The sequence below is a fragment of the Dama dama genome, chromosome 25, assembly GCF_033118175.1.
Source record: "Dama dama isolate Ldn47 chromosome 25, ASM3311817v1, whole genome shotgun sequence".
NCBI lineage: Eukaryota > Metazoa > Chordata > Mammalia > Artiodactyla > Cervidae > Dama > Dama dama.
Window position 1 is genome coordinate 46,315,048 of NC_083705.1, and position 17,475 is coordinate 46,332,522.

Here is a 17,475-nt window from a genome sequence, read left to right on the forward strand (position 1 = left end):
TAACTTCAATCAAGACAGTAGTTACCACTAGATTTAAATGAGATCAACGTAAAATATGAGCTCAAATATTTTTCAATATTCTGCTCTGCCTCAGACAAAACTGAATGTCTGTGAGTCAGCAAAAATAACATTTTACCCTTGGCATAACATATGTTTCTATTTTCCTCTTCAGAAGTAGATTGGAAATTCCCTTAAAACTTAAAGCACATTTAACTCAGCACATATACTGCTATCTGCAAATATTTTAACTGGAAAAAGTTTAATTTTATCCAAATTCAACAAAATTGTATGTAAAGTTTCTGCATTTAAAAAAACATTCTCACATATACTATTGTATTTGATCTTAATAATAATCCTGTGTGCTAAATGGAGACAATATTATTATGCTAACAACTGAGTCAGACATAAGCAACATGAAGTTCAGACAAGTTAAATGACTTAGCAGCAGCATACACAGGATGAGATGTGAAACCTAATTTCCAATCACAACTGATGAAGCTCTCTTAAAAAGTATGGATGATTTTTGACAGTCAGAATAAAACTGACAAGTAACCCCAACCAATCTTCACATGTAGTAGTAATAAATTTGAATACACCTGCAGGGTTAGTACCTGCATGGAAAGCAAGGGAGATCTGAAGGGCATCTGCAGGACACTATCTGCCTTTCCAGATGACTTCCAATTCTTTACTGATGATAAATAACCTGTGACTAATATGCCCTCCCATTCATTAATATCCCTATTCATGACTATGACCAATTAATTGCTCAAATTACAGGAAGGTGGTGAGTGTTCAGATGAAACTTGAGAGGAAAAGATCAAAGACAGAAAACTGGCTGGTATTTTCCCTAAAGGGACCAAGAAATGGAGGAAAACAATTAGAAAGAATTAGCAATAAGTTAGGGAGAAAGAGGAGAGATAAAGAAAATAAACATCTATCTAAAATGAAAAAGATAAAAAATTTAGCCACAAATGCATATTTTTAAGTCCATCGCACAAAATGGATCCATACCATCAATATTATCCATGAACAGTTCAGAAAAACTTGCCATCAGGGGCCGTGTGTTTTAGTTTATGCATAACTAAAGATTGCTTCATTTGATGATTCAAGGATATATGGAGAGAATTAATCTCACTGATCAGCAAGTATACATTTCAAAGCTAGTGAGTTCAAAATTACTTTCAAGTTCAGCTAAAAGCACTGCCTATTTAATCCATCCTAAAAACTGACTCGTCACTGATCCATGTACTCGACCACACTCATAAAGATTCTCCCTATTTCTTCTGATTTAATATTCATCCTTGCTACAGAATAGATGGCATAAATAGCAGCCCTGGAGAACAATCTTTCATTTAAAAAGTTTCTCTCCATTGAATGATGAAAAAACAAAAAACTTCTGAAAACAGTGAAAAAAAATCCAAGGAAGAATATCCTCTATTAAAAGAGTCAGAATATATTGTGAACCATGGGCTACCTGAATTCATCATGCTTTATACCTGTCACTGTGCACATTTATGAGAAGGAAGCACCCTATAAATTAATTTGTTCCAACTCCATGAGTCAAATCAGGGTGAAAAACCAAAAGATATATCCTATTGATAATTACCAGTAAAATCTCAAGTTAAACAGATATACCTTGAAGAAATACTCTTGTTGAAAAACAACCATGTATGTTCAATTATTTTCACTTATCATTATCCTCTGGGGGCGGCGGCGTGGAAATGCAGTAATCAACAACAGGTTATTTAGAAATGGTTTTAAAATCAGAACTGGAGTCATGGTATCAGGTGGAAAAAAAAAATCCATGACGATTTTAAAATGATCTGAGTCATCAACAGATCATGAAACAGAACAAAACACAAAAGCACCCAATCATATAAAAGTACTTCATGTGAAATTCACAAAATAAAGCAGAAAGGAGAATTTGTATGTGTTAAAATAATTTAATTCTCCCTGTACATTTCTGTCCACATGAGCCAACAAAAGTCAAGACTGCATACTTTACAATATTTACCTGTTTTGGGACATTCAAGTCAATTTCAGATGGCAAAAGTAGAATTCAGTCACTAATGACATGTTTAAAAAATATATATTAAACAAAAAAAATGTTTTTACAAGATAAAAAATAATTTTCCACAATGCAATAAATTGCAGATCACTGAAATTTTAACTCTTTAGATGATTTCAGTTCAGTTTTTGGTTTCAAAATCTAGAGACAACTGAAAGAAAAAAGCATTGGCAGATTTTCTATCTGTTTTTACGTTTCTCTTTTTTGTTTCGACTATTTGTTACACTGTTCAAAGATGTTGAGGATGAAGGTGCTCTTGCATGACCGGTGGCCTTTAGATGATCAAAAAGTTTGTTCCGGGATGGAAATTCACTATGGCAGGTTGTACAGCTGATAAGCACATCACTCTGAGAAGGGGAGAAAAAAAATCATAAATGAAAGCAAGTGTTATTATCTGAGAGCAATGTTTTCACGTTGAGATTAAATATCAAGCAATTGCAAAATACTAAGACAGACTCAGCAGAGGCAACTGTTCTTGGAAGCTGAGTTTCATTAACCAATAGCATCAACTCTAAGGGTCTTGAGACATTCAAGAGCACATGCCATAAGGATAAGGCCCTGGATTTCAAAGTAATGAAAAACACAACAGAAACTGTTCTGGTATAATCTGAGACGTTCAGGGTGCCTCTGTTTACCATAAAGAAAAAAATGTCAGTGGCACGTATATTCTGAATAAAATTTACATTCATCAAGGAAAACTGCTGATGGAGCCACACGCATGTAGCAGGTGAAGGGTTCACCAGGTACACACTTATCTTTAGATTAGACTCGAGAATGCAGATTACACTGCTTAAACAAGGTCCATGGAAAAGCTGTCAATATTGTTTGGACTTACCACTGTCTGTGGTTCAGCAGGTACTCTGACAGACTTTTTAGTATCTTTGGCTTTCTTTCCTTTGGGTTTAGAAACACTGGAAAATAAATGAAAGAATTCAGGAAAGAATTCAATAACGTACCCCCCTTTTAACTGTCATCTAGAACCCAAGAAGATCCAAAAGAGTAACGTGCATTTTAAAGAAAAATTCATTCATTTTAATGGCCAAGTGAATTACTTTTCACATCTCAAATGAACAACTTTAAAAAACAACTTTAGAGGTAAGATTAGATACCAAATTTGATACAAAAACTGAGGAATTTACTTATAAGTTGAAACACAAGATAAAGCAAGACCTCTAAAATATCTTTGAACTTTTTATTCAGTGCATTTTTGTAAAAAAAAAAAAAGTAAGTACTTAATACTCCATTTACTGAAGCAAACTATCTTCATGGCCAACCAGCAGTGCTCACAAATAACCTATGACATTAAGAGACAACTTGTTAAACCTGATTCAGCTGATGATAAACATTTCACCAGTTCCACAGTGAAATGAGAAAAACAGACACTGCAATGCATTTTTCATATAATTAAATTTGTTAAATGTAAAGCATTTTCTTTTGTTAAAAGATGATGTCTTTCTGTTGATGTGATGAGTTTCTCTCCCCTGTATTCTATAACCCAGAGACTGCCAGTCAGTATATTCAGTTTCCTCCTGTTCTCCTTTAACTCCAAAAGATCCCTCTGCTTAATCTGCTATGTATATCTTCATTTTCTTCAGTGCTCTCATACTTTCCCTCATTTGTGCTAACCAAATTCTTACGGTAAAATCTGAGTGCAACTATGTTTACAGAACAGATGGGATGGGTTATAACCAATGAGTTAAAATGCCGTCAAGCACTTCGTCAGAACCTAGGAGTCTGTATTAAGTTATGTGGTCTATACATTTAAAAGATGCTGACAAATGGGGCTCCCCTGGTAGCTCGGTGGTAAAGAATCCACCTGCCAATGCAGGAGACACGGGTTCAATCTCTGATTCAGGAGGATTCCACACGCCACACAGCAACTAAGCCTGTGAGCCGGAACTACTGACGGAGGCCGTGTCCCAGGGCCCAGGGGCCACAACTCCTGAGTCTGTCTGCCGCTACTACTCAAGCACTCTGGAGTCCATGCTCCACAGTAAGGAAAGCCACTGCAATGAGAAGCCCACAACCACAACTAGAGAGTAGCCTCTGCTTCCTGCAACCAGAGGAAAAAGGCTGCACAGCAATGAAGATGCAGCATAGCCAAAAATAAGCACAAGTAAGTAAAATCTTTAAAAAAAAAAAAAGATGCTGATAAGGAGTGTAACACAACACTATGTAGTATTCAGTTCAGTTCAGTCGCTCAGTCGTGTCTGACTCTCTGCGACCCCATGAACTGCAGCACGCCAGGCCTCCCTGTTCATCACCAACTCCCGGAGTCTACCCAAACCCATGTCCATTGAGTTGGTGATGCCATCCAACCATCTTATCTTCTGTCATCCCCCTCTCCTCCTGCCCTCAATCTTTCCCAGCATCAGGGTCTTTTCAAATGAGTCAGCTCTTCACATGGGGTGGCCAAAATATTGGAGTTTCAGCTTCAGTATCAGTCCTTCCAATGAACACCCAGGACTGATCTCCTTTAGGATGGACTGGTTGGATCTCCTTGCAGTCCAAGGGACTCTCAAGAGTCTTCTCCAACACCACAGTTCAAAAGCATCAACTCTTTGGCGCTCAGCTTTCTTTATAGTCCAACTATTACATCCATACAGGACCACTGGAAAAACCATAGCCTTGACTAGATGGACCTTTGTTGGCAAAGTAATGTCTCTGCTTTTTAATATGCTGTCTAGGTTGGTCATAACTTTCCTTCCAAGGAGCAAGCGTCTTTTAATTTCAAGGCTGCAATCACCATCTGCAGTGATTCTGGAGTCCAAAAAATAAAGTCAGCCACTGTTTCCCCATCTATTTGCCATGAAGTGATTGGACTGGATGCCATGATCTTAGTTTTCTCAACGTTGAGCTTTAAGCCAGCTTTTTCACTCTCCTCTTTCATTTTCATCAAGAGGCTCTTTAGTTCTTCACTTTCAGCCATAAGGGTGGTATCATCTGCATATCTGAGGTTATTGCTATTTCTCCTGGCAATCTTGATTCCAGCTTATGCTTCTCCAGCCCAGTGTTTCTCATGATGTATCTGCATAGAAGTTAAATAAGCAGGGTGACAATACACAGCCTTGACGTACTCCTTTTCCTATTTGGAACCAGTCTGTTGTCCCATGTCCAGTTCTAACTGTTGCTGCCTGACCTGCATACAAGTTTCTCAGGAGGCCCTGCTTCATTCTGTACTCCAAGGCCAAATTTGCCTCTTACTCCAGGTATTTCTTGACTTCCTACTTTTGCATTCCAATCCCCTATAATGAAAAGGACATCTTTCTTGGGTGTTAGTTCTAGAAGCTCTTATAGGTTTTCATAGAACTGTTCAACTTCAGCTTCTTCAGTGTTACTGGTCGGGGCATAGACTTGGATTACCGTGATACTGAATGGTTTGCCTTGGAAACGAACAGAGATCATTCTGTCATTTTTGAGACTGCATCCAAGTACTCCATTTCGAACTCTTTTGTTGACTATAATGGCTACTCCATTTCTTCTAAGGGATTCCTGCCCACAATAGTAGATATAACGGTCATCTGAGTTAAATTCACCCATTCCAGTCCATTTTAGTTCATTGATTCCTAGAATGTCAATGTTCACTCCTGTCATCTCCTGTTTGACCACTTCCAATTTGCCTTGATTCATGGACCTAACATTCCAGGTTCCTATGCAATATTGCTCTTTACAGCATTGGACCTTGCTTCCATCACCAGTCCCATCCACAACTGGGTGTTGTTTTTGCTTTGGCTCCATCCCTTCATTCTTTCTGGAGTTATTTCTCCTCTGATCTCCAATAGCATACTGGGTACCTACCAACCTGGGGAGTTCATCTTTCAGTGTCCTATCTTTTTGCCTTTTCATACTGTTCATGGGGTTCTCAAGGCAAGAATACTGAAGTGGTTTGCCATTCCCTTCAGCCAGCTTTGAAAATATCAAGAAAAAGACACAATGACATAAAATGCAACAGATTCAACATTTACTAATTTACAAAATAACATCAGAGAGGCCACAAATATATCCAACATTTAGCATTGAGGCTAATTTGGGAAAATTTAGGATAATATTCCCAAAGAACAACTTACCATATTATGAAAGACAGCTACATCTCTGAAGCTAGTATCTGAGACTCTATTTCTAAAATGTACTTTAGAGGAGATATAATGTATTCATATGAATATACTCCAGAATACTGCAGTAATTTTGTATGGAGAGGGTAGACTTATTGTGGTATTAATTCATAATGTATATAAATGTGAAATCACTATGTTATATACCTGAAACTAATGTTGTATGTTAATGCTAATAAAAAATAAATAAGAAGAAAAAAAATGTACTCCAGACACACACACACATGTAGCAGGTAGTTAGTGTCCATGCACTTCAGAGAAGCAGCAGAGGGGTCCTGCAGAAACGCAGTGGGCATCAGGATACTGGGAGGTGGGGGGGGGTAGTGGGGTGTCTACCCCAGCTCCACCACTCCTCAGCAGTGAAGAGGTCACCTGAATTCTGATTCTTTTTCTCACATCACTAAGTGAGGAAACAGAATTTTATTGGTGGTTGCCAAAGTCTGACTGTGAGCACTGAATACCCCTTTTCCGCCCCCAGTGACACCCACACAGAAGTCATATGGAAAATAAACAAAAATACTTCAGCTCTAGATGAAGGAGGTGCTCAGGGGCCTGGAACCCCACCTTTTGGCCCACCCCTCATGCGCCCAAGCAGCCCCCAAGGGACCTTTACAGGACAGCAGGGCCCCACGGAACTAGCAGAGCCGGGTCCTCCATGCAGTCAGCCAGCCTTTCCACTTAACCAGTTTTTGTTCTAGGGCAAGTCATTTACCCCAGACTCAGTTTCCACATGTGTAAAATGGGGACACACACCGAGCATCAGAGTATGTGCAACCCCCTCTTCCCGCTTTCCACTCTCCAGTCTTCAAGGCAGCCACATCACTCATCTCCTGAGTGACACCTCCCCCTCGCCAACCCCGGAGGCCTGGGCAGCACCATGACTCCTGGGCAACCAGAGAGCGAAGGCCCCAAGCTGGCACATCCACCCTGATGCCCTGTGCTGGGGCCGAACGCAGGCTGCCTGGCCTGAGTGTGGAGGTTCGGACAGTGATGCTCAGGTGAGTGGGGCATGGCCTTGTCTGTAGCCTCACCAAGGATTACTGACCCAGCACAAAATAAGGACTTCACCAGGATGAGAAAAACAGAAACTCGGTCCATGAAACTCCTTTCTGCTTTGGGCCATGCTGCCGAAACATCTGAGCACACTGTCTAGCATTCTCCCTCCAACATCATCCTTGGTAGACATACCTGTGTATGAATAAGTCACAGATACATCCAACTCACAGCGTCCATCATGGGAAAGGGTGTTTTACTTGATACATGAAAAGCCATCCTCACCACCAGTACAAGTAATTAGAAAACAACACGCAACTCTGACTTACCTTTTAGCCTCAGTTTTGGGGTCATCACACAGTTCCACAGTCTCTGTGACCCCAACATTTTCTTGGAGACTATCTTCTGATTCTTTGGCACTATTTTGATTTAGGTTGGTATCTTCCGGGTCAACCTTTACTCCTTCTCCAGTTCCATTTTCATTGAAATTATCATCATAGTTCTAGGTAAGAAAATATGTGCGCCATTACAAAATAAATACTGTAATACCACTAGTTTTTTATGTTATGTTACCAAACAGCTATAATAAACAATGGTCATGTCCTATACACTCTAGTAGGAGGACATCTTCAGGGTATAAAAAGGAGAGGCAGAAAAGACTATGAATGTCCATTAGAGAAATATTAAATTAGGGGAAACTGGAAACAATCCAAATATTCAGTAAATGAATGGTTGAACAAATGAAGGAAAATTATAGAGCTCTTCAAAGTCACGTTTCCAAAGACACTGATTCAATTATGTGGAAAACGAGAACACACTAGCAAAAACGGAAGAGAGAAAATTATATATAACCTTTGATTACAACTTAATTCAACATTAAGGAATATCCTTAGGCAGAATTAGGGATGATATTGATAGTCTCCCATAGTTTCCAAATGATCCAGCAATGAACAATTATTTTACATTGGAAAAAAGAAAACAGTAAGAAACAGGCATTACACAAGAAAAAACACCTCACAAATGTATCTCCACTAAATGCGACTGACTTGCTTTTGCCTTGGGTAATGTTTTGCCACATTTGTTTTCTCCTTCTTTTCTCCCCTTGTTCCCTTTCTCTGCAAAACGTTCCCCCTTGACTCCCATCCCCAGAACTATAAAAGCAAGCTGCAGGAAGATACCATGTCTGTCCTAAGATCATTCTCCTTCCTATCCAGTTCCCTCTTCACACTCATTATCTGTTACAAAATCCATATAAGTATTGCAGTAATGTCCTTTTTTACAGGGCTTCCCTGATGGCTCAGTGACAAAGAATCTGCCTCCCAACGCAGGAGATGCGGGTTTGATCCCTGTGTCGGGAAGATCCCCTGGAGAAGGTAATGGCAACCCACTCCAGTATTCTTGCCTGGAGAATCCCATGGACAGAGGAACCTGGTGGGCTACAGTCCATAGCATCGCAGAAGAGTCAGACAAAACTTAGCGACTCAACAACAGTTACTTCCTCATGATTAAATTCAGGTTAAACATTTCTAGCAGGAATGTTACAGACATAATGCTGTGCCCTCAGTACATTTTATCAGGAAGCAAAATGTCACTTTCCATTTTTCAGTGATTAAAGTCTCATCATTTGGTTAAGATGGTTACTGTTGGATTTTTCTACTGTAAAGCACCTTTTTCCTTTTTTAATAAGTAATAAACAGAATGTATCAGTATCTTCTTTCCTAATAACTATTTACCCCAAGGATCTGGCATCTATTGTTGATTCTTATGTGAACCATTTATTATACTGGTGGGTCCAGAATAGTCCTGCCATTTGCATTTGTATTAATTCATATTCTTGGAGTGATGCCTTCCCATCTGCCTCCTTTCTCAAACTCTCTTTTTTAAAGCTCAATATAGACTCATGATTTTTTTTTTAATAAAACCAATATGTGAAATCTATCACCATTATTCTTTTTGACTCCTCAACATTTCCCATATTTGGCAAGCTCATGAGCTGACTTCTGGGTACTTCTGACTTATTCCCATCAATTTTTGAATACTCCCTTTATTTCCAGCATCGATAATCCAGGCTCACCTTGTACTTTCTCTGTCTCGGCCCTAGAATCAGTCATTTTCCCAAGGACCAAATCCTGACTCCTTTTATTGGGGAAGGGGCTGTAGAAACTAAGATGTGTGTACTATATATGCTCACTGCTACAGGGTGTCACTGCTTCGGGGCCCTCAATGTATACTGAGCATTTGTGTCTTATTTATTTTTTTAATATCATACCTCCAATTCCAGTACTTCATTAGTGTTCTCTCCTTCCCTAAATCTATACCTGTATTTCCCTTCTCCTACCACAAAATCTGTTTCCTGACAACATTAGTATATTTATTTGCTTTCTCCTATAATATACATAAAATAGTTTCAAAAATACCACACCAATATCACTAAAATATCTAAGTAAAGTTTAAGATTTTTTTCTTTTGCAGTTAATTTTGTCTTCAGGGTATGTCCCACGGACGGTGTTCAGAGTGCTATATTCAAAGTTTCTTACACTAATTCTTCCTTGTTGTCAGCAAGAGGGTTTTATTTATTTACACTCAATTTCAATTTTCTGGGGTTTTCTTTTACAATCCTTGTTGGCTTATGCAAATTTTTTTGACAATACAGAAAACTCCCAACCTGAAGTTTCATGATTCTCAATATCTGCTGCTTTCTGCTCCTTTATCTACCTGTATGTGTCTCCACACCACCTTTCCCTTCAAAAAGAGCTTAGAAAAAATCCAGGGAAAAGTGCTACAGAAAACTAGATCTGAATTGGGGCTTTCTCCCTGATATAATCAGAAACCATAGGTATCATCAAGGAATACATATACCTTTGGAGAAAAAAAATGGGGTGGTAAGTATCTTCCTTGGTAAGAAAATACAAATATATGTGCTTACTGCTGCACTCTTAGGACCTACTGGGTATAAATTCCTCTCTATTCTGTCTTTTCCAGTGGTTCTGGCACACAAGAAAAAAGTGTTCTAAACTAATGACTAGAGAGTTTTTGGGTGGAAAATGACATGAGTCATTTTATAAAAGGAGTATACAATTTGCTGTGTGGTTTTATAACCGAGGCAAAAAGTTCTAAGTCACAGTTTTAATAGTGATTAATTCATGTGTCATGATAACTTCTGAAGTATAAAACAGCTGTGCCGCGCTTAGCAGCTCAGTCGTGTCTGACTCTTGGCTACCCGTAATGGACTGTAGTCTGCCAGGCTCCTCTGTCCATGGGAATTCTCTAGGCAAGAATAATGGAGTGGGTTGCCATGCACTCCTCCAGGGAGGGGATCCTCCCAACCCAGGGATCGAATCCAGGTCTCCAACACTGCAGGTGGATTTTTTACCAACTGAGTCACCAGGGAAGCCTAAGAATACTGGAGTGGGTAGCCTAACTCTTCTCCAGGGGATCTTCCCAACAAGGAATCGAACCGGGGTTTCCTGCACTGCAGGTAGATTCTTTACCAGCTGAGCTACCAGGGAAGCCCAGGAAACAGCTAAAAATTACCGAACATAAACCATTTGGATAAACAAGCCAAATCTAAAGTCTTATGAAAAATTATTAGTGCATTACCTAAGTTTTCATAAAAACACTTCCAATTTTTTAAAAAACTACAGTTAACATTTAATACTTAATATAAGCTAACATAATTAGATCACATTAAAACAGCACAGAAATCAATTCCATTCCCTGTAGAATCACTAAATATCCTTAGTAAAATGGACAAGTTCATTTTGTTTTTATAGGTTCAAAAAATCCACAAAATTGTGTTACACATATTAACAACATGTATGTGACACAATATGTTGTGTTACAACATACTTTTAGTTAAAAGTGATTCTTAAGATAGAAATTCAATATGAATCCCCAAGGTAAAATATTTAAATGACTTACTGAGTAATATAAACTTTTTTTTCAAGAATCACAATCACTACAAGTTTCTAAGCAAATACTCCTTTTTTAAGCACCTTAAAAAAATTATAGTTAATTCCCAATGTTGTATTGGTTTCAGGTTTTCAGTAAAGTGATTCAGTTACATATATATTTTTCCAATTATTTTCCATTATGTTATTATAAGATATTGAATATAGTTTCCTGTGCTATACAATAGGTCCTTGTTATTTAACTATTTTATATACAGTAGAGTATATATGTTACTCCCAAACACCTAATATTGCCTCCCCCTATTGCTAATCCCATTGGTAACTATAAGCTTGGTTTCTATGTCTGTGAGTCTATTTTTGGTTAGTTCATTTGTATCATTTTTTCGATTCCACATGCAGGTGATATTTTATGATTTTTAGCTTTGCCTGACTTACTTCACTTAATCTCTACGTCCATTCACTTTGTGCAAATGGCATTATTTCATTCTTTCTAAATAGCTGTGTATATGCACCACACCCTATTTATCCATTCATCTATTGAAGGACACTTGCTTCCATGTCTTAGCTACTATAAACAGTGCTTCTATAATCACTGGGGTGCAGAGACCTCTTCAAATTAGAGTTTTCTCCAGATACATGCCCAGAAGTAGGAAAGCAAATTTTCCCTTTCCAAATTTTCATTTACACTGTTGGCACAATAAACTTGGATATACAAATGATCAACCCTTACATTTTCATATATTTATGAGGTGAACGGCTACCTTGATTTAAAAATCTTACCATCACGTGTGTCTAGATGTTTTTAATGTGATCCCTCAGTTAATCCATACTACGAGAATTCCACATGCAAATTTTGTAAACACACAGACAACAGTAACTAGGTCAACTGACCACATATATAAGGCCCTGCATTGCAGGTGGATTCTTTACCAGCTGAGCTACCAGGGAAGCCCATATAATAAGGCAAAGCACTGAAAAACCAAAATACTTTCAGCTTCTTTTAATCTGTTTTACAATCAATATGAAATTAGAGTGTGAAAGTTCCACTCTTTAATACAGTTTACACTAAATAAACAAGAGCACTCCAACTTAACATTTGATATTGAATGTTAATAAAACTTTTTCAATGTACCTGTGCTGGTTTCTGTTTCTTTTTCTTCTGTTTTTTAGAAAGCCTAAGAACAAATATAGATCAAAAGGTCAAATATTTGACTAAGTAAAAAGAAAAAATACCAAAATACTAGCAATACAAAGAATAACATTAAAAAATATTGAGTATCATAAAGCATTAAAAGAAAAATACCCACATTATCATTTTAGAAAAATATAATAGTGGTTCAATTGATAGTAAAGCACATCAATTAGCCAGTTATAAAACTGCTATTAATAGTCATAATACAGTCTGTAAAAATTATGTCTGACATCATGCTTTTATCCATTTCAATACTTAAAAGTTCTCTTAACCTTCTAGTTTCTTCCAAAATGCAGACAATATTAGCATAACAGAATAATTTCCCTGCAATAAAACAGCTTTTAAATGCAATCTCTAAATGGGCTAAGTAGGTCTAGTGACATTTTTAGAAGTACTTTTGTTTTGGCGCATCCTCCATCTCTTCCTCGGAATTGGCATTCAGACTGTTTTCATCAGTTTGAGGTCCTGAAAAATTTGCATCCTCCTCCTCCAACTGTTGTTTTAACAAGGCAACCATTTCCCGATGCTTCTTTGATTTTTCATGATTCCTCATACTGAAAGGACAAGTTGAAATGAGTGACTGCCATGGGATTAATTCACAGATGCCCAACTGTGTTGCTGGATGAATACAACCAAGCTGAAATCTACTTTTTTCCCATTAGCGAATCATCAGTGATACTATAAGGAGACACAGAACCCTTTTGGGATTTCTTAGGCATTTAAGTACACTGGAAGCCCATGACTGCTCTTTTTTCCTATATCCCAGCATTCCCCCCGCCACCTTCCCTATGTCCTCTTATCTACATAGTTTCTTCCTATCTTTTTTGTCAAATGTTCTATATTTTTCCTTTCCCATTTTAAGAATTCAAACCTTCATCACTGTTTTCTCTTAATCACTTAAGTATGGCTAAGTGGAAAATCACAAAGCAAGATTCTAACATTTAAAGGGAGACCCCCTGGATCTCAGAAATTGTGATATGAGGCCTTGAAGTATAGGAGTAGTTTATGTCCTTTTGCTTTTTTTCTAGAACGGTCTCTCTTCTCACTCCCACTACCCTAAACATAAGTTCAGATGCATCTCTACCGTTCTGTGTGAGTCTATATAAGCGATGTCTATCTCAGTGCTCCCATGGGCAACTAAATAACACTTAACAAAATAAAACTGACAACACTAAAGGACTAGATCTCATCCTGTTCAGATCTGGATTTTCTAGTGGGGGTTGCCTACTTTTCGTTTCCACTAAAATTCTCCTTAAGAACGAAGTTTTCAGGAGAAACTGGAACATTCTATGCCGGAAAGTAAGAGTTCAAAAATATGACTCAGACACGTCAAAGGACACAGGAGTCAGGTTGATGGAATTGTCACTGAACACACCTGGGAAATTCTGAGCATAAAAAGGGCAATGATGAATTTAACATACTGACACAAAATTCCTAAATTCATTCTGACAACAGACATGCAGATCAATGCTCTCATGTACAGCAGAAGGTCAAATGACGACTTCTGATGCAGGAGCGCTGGCACCGGAAAAGCCTCATTTTGAGACAATTCTAGTGAAGACTGGTACAAGATGAAATCATCAATAAATGTTAAATCTAGGAAGGAAATTTTGATAAGGGAAAGATTATTTGTAGGGATTTAAACATGCTACAAGGGAAAACATTGCAAGGGGAAAAACACTAACTATACAGTGGAAAAATAAGGCAACACCCTGACTGGATGACCAAAATCATCACCAGCCATGAGGCGGGCAGCCGTCTGTGCTTCTAGACAGAAACCCTGAGAGCAACACAGGTGTGTACAGCACTCTAGCTAGGACCGAGCAACCTGAATCTAATCATGAGGCAACGGACAAACCCCAAGTGAGAAATGGCTCTGCTTAAAAAGACATTTGAAAGGTCAGTACTCTTCCAAACCGTCAATGGCACAGACAAGGGAACTGGTCCAGATTAAATGAGACCAAATAAATAAATGCAATAATACGTGATCCTACACTAGATCCTATACTGAAGCTAGGAAAATGCTACATAGGACGTTAACAAAGAATCAACTAACAAAAGTGAAATACGGGTAGTAAATGAAATGAAAGTACTGCATCAGTGTTCTAAATTTCCTGAAGCTGACAGCTGTGATTATGTGAGAGAATATCCTTATTCTTAAGGAATATATACTGAAGTATTTAGAGGTGAAGGAGCGTTACACACGTAACTTGCTCTCGGATTATTCCAATAAAAATCTTGTCTATGTGTGGAAAGAGAATAAGCACATGCGAACGGGGTGAAATGTGAGCAAAAGGTGAACTGTGCACTCTATATTCTATTCATGCAACTTGCCAGTTTGACATTCAGTTTCCAGATAAAAAATAAATTTTCAAACCTCCTTCCTTGTTGCTTTTGTTTCCTTGTTTGGTTCTAACTTGTCTGCCTCACACCGCTCCTCATGACACTCACTTTTCCCTGGGGTTACACGGTGGTACCACTTGGGATTCCCACAGCCCCATGTCCATTGTTGACCTCTGCCTTCTCTACTGCACACGTTCTGCTTCTTTCTCCCTTGCTAGTTCTCCTTTCATTTTCTCCCATATTTGCCCCCTTGGCCCCTGAGTTAGGACAGTATCCTTTTTAATACTTCTCCCTTCATCACTGTTCCCCTATGACAAAGTCTTGCCACTTCAGCAAATACACTACAGGCAGGACAGATCTGAAGGTCTTGGGTTGGGGGCCACGGTCTGCAAGGCAGTGTGATGGCTGGACATGAGTGTGCACACTAGTGGAGAGAGGGGACCAGCCTCAGCTCCGCGCCCCCTTGCCTCTGTGACTTTGCCTTTTTCACCAAAACAAGCAATGTTTCTTTCTGGAGACAGCATACACGTTTAAAGAGGAACATGGAATGAATGAGAATCAGTACACCAAGCTTAACTGCTGGTACAGATGGTTCTCCCTTCTCCACTGGGAAGATATTCCTCCAAGATAGAAGGTGAGGGCTCACGAACAACTGCTCTAAGCATCTTCTTTAAGGACTTTGAAAGTGTTATACCTCACCTCAAAAGAAGAGGTGAGTGCAGAGATAGTAAACTTACGCCTTTTCAGTCTTGAAAGACTTATCACACGCGGGGCAGTAAAGGCCATCATAAAGTTCTGCGTCCTCGGCCTCATCGCTGTCTTTACCTACCAGAGGGAAGCCTACAGTGAGAATCCTGTTTGATTAGAACATAAATCTAAAACATGTTAGCAAGTTACATCTCTTTGGTAAGGACCTAAAATTGCACACAAATTAGAAACTAAAATTTGTTACTTCTTCACCAAGAAAAAAACAATTGTTACCAGGATTTGAGCTGGCCTTTTAAAAGCAGCACTGAATTACAGGGGAAGCCTTTCAAATAAATCACTTTATCTTTCAAGTCCTTTTTATAAGTCTACTCAGAAGATGATTCAAAAAATTCTCAAGAGTCCTAGATGTCTGCTAAGCTCAGAAAATCAAATGTCACTTTCATATTTCTACCACAAAGCAGTTTCTTCAACAAGTTCAGTTCAGTCGCTCAGTCGTGTCTGATACAAATGTAAAAGTGAAAAAGTTAGTCGCTCAGTCATGTCCTACTCTTTATGATCCCATGGACTGTACCCACCAGGTTCCTCTGTCCATGAAATTCTCCAGGCAAGAATACTGGAGTGGGTAGCTATTCCCTTCTCCAGGGGATCTTCCTGACCCAGGGATCAAACCTGGATCTTCTGCATTGCAGGCAGATTCTTTACCATCTGAGCCACCAAGGAAGCCCATACAAATGGAAATATAGTATAGTACCTATAACTGTAATCTACTTTTAAACACTTAAGTAAGCTTAAATAGCTTATGATATTCCTTATGAGAAAGATGGTTCACAAAACAGCATATTATATGTAAACTCCAACACTGTCTTCATAGATTTTATAAGCTTGAAGCTTTATTACAACAGAATAATTACTATCAGTACTGACCCTTTACAAAACCTAAGCTCTGCTGAAAGTCTTTGCACAATCTCACATTCTATCTTTAGAAGAAATAAACAAGTAAACTGATTGCTGTTTCAGATTTATTACAGGATCAAGATCCCAAGATATCTCTCCTATATTCTACATTTTGCTTTTTTATAATAAGTAATGGTAGTATGATTCTGAAGGACATTCTGAAATAATCAAAATAGCACCAATGTTTAGTATAAGATACTTTCTAATTATGTGTATGCTTTCAAATAGCTTATTCAAATAGTGAATAAAGAATATTGAATTTGAAGACATAATCTGCACTAAGAATGTTTTCATATGTTCTCAGACACATACCAGAGCTTCTCAGAGTCCTAGTTTCTTCATCAGTAAAACAGAGGTAATTACATGATCGAAACCTACATTCAAGGGGTACAGTGGGAGGACAAAGCAAGATCTTGTGTGTGAAAGCACCTTACAGATTGTAAAACTCTACATAATCATGTCACCTTACATTTATAAGGCACTTTATAGCTCTCAAAGCACTTTCACACACACTACTTCTAATTCATTAAGGAAATGTTCCATTTCCTAATCATTTGGAGTAAAAAGAAGTGCCATTTTACCATCTGAGCTATTACTCAATGAAAAGCCACATTTGTAAATAAGGTAAAATTAATTAAACTATTTAATTAAACTATTAGATCACTTAATTTTTTATCATGGAATAGCCAGAGACAGTGGGGAAAGTCAGGTATATTGATCACTATTCTCAACAATGCCCAATCCTCTCCTTTTATGGTAGTCACATGCCTGTGCTCTAATGACAGAGGCAGAGAAAAGACACATTTCAGCACAAAAAAGGAGCCCCTCTACAGGTCAGAAATGAGACAACTTATATATACCAGACAGGCTTCTGCACAACACCAGCTTTTCCGGAAAGTGTTACTATTAAAATTTGACCTACTATTTAATTGCATTTTTAGAAAATAACCAGTTGTACCTGATAATATGCCCACTTCTCATTATATTTATGCAGACAAATAGTTTAAAACATGGTCAGAAAATTGTGAATGAAATTATCGCAATGATACTGTGTACTTCCATAGACTACCTTCAGTTGGCCAAATTGTTTTTCAATTATCTGCCATATTTAAGAACTGGGAGAAAAAAAAACAAAAGAACTGGGAGATGGCACATTAAAATCCAATTTCCAGCCTCATTCTCAAAACAAACATG

The 17,475-nt window shown here is 38.1% G+C and overlaps 1 protein-coding gene across 1 annotated transcript in view; it reads right to left on the minus strand.

Annotated features, from left to right (window-relative positions):
- Positions 1 to 242: 242 nt before the first annotated feature.
- Positions 243 to 17,475, minus strand: part of DNAJC21 (DnaJ heat shock protein family (Hsp40) member C21) — a 29,373-nt gene continuing 12,140 nt past the window's right edge. The window contains exons 7-12 of the mRNA XM_061129247.1: positions 15,357 to 15,444; positions 12,672 to 12,830; positions 12,217 to 12,259; positions 7,503 to 7,675; positions 2,904 to 2,979; positions 243 to 2,415 (exon numbers count right to left, since the gene is read on the minus strand). Coding sequence (XP_060985230.1) covers positions 2,248 to 2,415; positions 2,904 to 2,979; positions 7,503 to 7,675; positions 12,217 to 12,259; positions 12,672 to 12,830; positions 15,357 to 15,444 — 707 coding nt within the window. The 3' untranslated portion in view covers positions 243 to 2,247. The remainder of the gene's footprint in view (positions 2,416 to 2,903; positions 2,980 to 7,502; positions 7,676 to 12,216; positions 12,260 to 12,671; positions 12,831 to 15,356; positions 15,445 to 17,475) is intronic.